This window comes from Dipteris shenzhenensis, chromosome 25 (assembly GCF_047967505.1).
Source record: "Dipteris shenzhenensis isolate YYH24624 ecotype China chromosome 25, Dip_SZ_1.0, whole genome shotgun sequence".
Taxonomy (NCBI): domain Eukaryota; kingdom Viridiplantae; phylum Streptophyta; class Polypodiopsida; order Gleicheniales; family Dipteridaceae; genus Dipteris; species Dipteris shenzhenensis.
In genome coordinates, this window is record NC_141620.1 from 4360845 (window position 1) to 4362908 (window position 2064).

Genomic DNA, 2064 nt, shown 5'->3' on the forward strand with positions numbered 1-2064 from the left:
AGGCCCTTTGGACTATTATCTCGAGTCCCTTAAGAGGGCCTAAAAAGTCATAAACATGAAACTCCGAGAAACTTAGGGGTTTTCCTCTTTGCTTTTGGCTTGCGCCCCCACCGCTTTTGCTAGATTGCTGACATTTCTTTACGTTTTTCGAGCCTGCAAAATGTAAGTTGATGTGCTCAGCAAGCATCAAGTTGTAAATGAGGGAGTGTGCGCGAATCAAGTGTGTACACATCATCGAAAGTGACAGGAGGGTGAGGGCGAAGGATGAAGGCAAGGAAAAACCTCTTGGGTTTTCGAGAGAGGGAGGGGGGTTTGGGTAGACACGTGTGGAAACAGAGAAATGGGAAGAAAGTCATAAGGGGAAGCATTGCTCTTCTTCTTCTTCTTCGTCGTCTTCCTCTGCTCTCTTGTTGTGCCGTGGCCTTACACGATTCTTCCTCCTCCTCCTTCTTCTTCTTCTTCTTAGGGTTTTCTACCGTCCTCCATCTCCTGCTCTTCCAAGCTCCCATGGATTCCCCCTCCCTTCCCCTCCTCCCCTGACCTTCCCTCCCCCCCCCCCCCCCCATGGCCTTCTCCTCCTTCCCCCAAGAGATCCTCAAGGCCGTCTTTCCCCTCCTTTCCGGCCACGAGCTCGCCTCCTGCATGTGTGTCTCCCGTCAATGGCGTGACTTGGCTAAAGATGACTACCTTTGGAAGCTCTTGTGCGCCCAGCGATGGCCCTCTACTCGCCGAAGTAGCGCCGGGAATTCGCCCATTGGATCCAATCGTGGCTACCATCAGCTCTACACCAGCCTCTGTCGGCTCAGGTCAAGGCCGCCCCCAGTTCCCAAGCTCTCCTTCGAAATTTTGGAATTCTATGTGGACATTTGGCTGGATTCTCTGCCTGTTTACTCGGACGTTATCCCTGCGTCTATGGCTCTGTCGGGAATCCTCAACCCGCCCTCTAATATCTGTACCAGTATGCGAGACCATCTCATGAGCCCTTCTTCCAAGATGGCCATTCCTGTTTATCCTCGTTTTGAGGTAACCTTCTCAGAAAACATCCGTGTCTCGTTGCTTGTGAGGCGAAGTGATAGGGATCAAGTAGCTTGCGTTATCGACAGAACGGGTTTTAATTATGTAGACGGGCCAGGATACAAGGCGCATACGTATGACTATCTCCAATTCTCTTCCCAATACCCGTTCGTATCAGAGATTAGGGCATGGTTGGCCCTTTTATTAGTGGATGCAAAAGGGGGGCGATTAGAGACTTTCGGGATAGAGCTAGATTTTGGGGACGTTGCTGAGTCGGATACAGACATTTTGTTACTGCTGGACATGTTGGATTGGAAATGAAACCCCATGTATCTACTGCTGGGGGTTCTCCTTCCGCCAAAATTGGAAGGAATTGGCCTTTGTGAAACCAGAGTTCGCGCCAAGCGCGACTTTAATCGAGATCCTGACGGGCAGGGTTACTCACTCTTGTTCATATGTAATGGTATGTGGCTTCAGTGTTCTCTATCAATAAGTCTGGGCTTTGACTGCCTGGTTTATGTTGTACCCTTGTTGTTCACGCCTTGCACAAATCCTTGCTGCGTTATATTTTCGTTGTTGAATGATTCTCGGTATAGGTTGGCGTTAGAAATGCATCACAGGAATATGATCGTGTTTTCTTTTTTCAGGGGTGAGAGAGAGAGAGAGAGAAAGAGAGAGAGATGTTTGTTTGTCTATCGGCTACACAGCTCTTACGAGTCGTCCTTTCTATGGTTATTTGGTTTACTTCATTTTTCTTTTCTGTTTGAATCTTCTTACATTGCTCGCATTGACACAGTCGTCTGATGAAATACCTCCCACAAATACTTTGAAGAGACGTATCAAGACTACTAAGAATGATTCGCTCAATTTCATTATTAGTTAGCTTCTCTCCGATGGATATGAGGTCCCCTCTTGGGAATGTGTTGTCCCTTTTTGTTAGGTCTGAAACCTTTCCTCGTGAATACTCAGCTCGTTACAAGCTAATCAACTAGCTTTCACACCACTCAAAGTCACCAAATATCACTAGTAATTCAAGACCACATTACCTAC

At 47.7% G+C, this 2064-nt stretch overlaps 1 protein-coding gene across 1 annotated transcript; it reads left to right on the plus strand.

Annotated features, from left to right (window-relative positions):
- The first annotated feature begins 352 nt into the window (after positions 1-352).
- On the plus strand, positions 353-1539 carry LOC147885333 (F-box protein At5g39250-like). Its single transcript, XM_087396663.1, has one exon. It carries the CDS (start codon positions 565-567, stop codon positions 1333-1335), a length of 771 nt encoding a protein of 256 aa, XP_087252789.1. The 5' UTR covers positions 353-564; the 3' UTR covers positions 1336-1539.
- Positions 1540-2064: the final 525 nt, after the last annotated feature.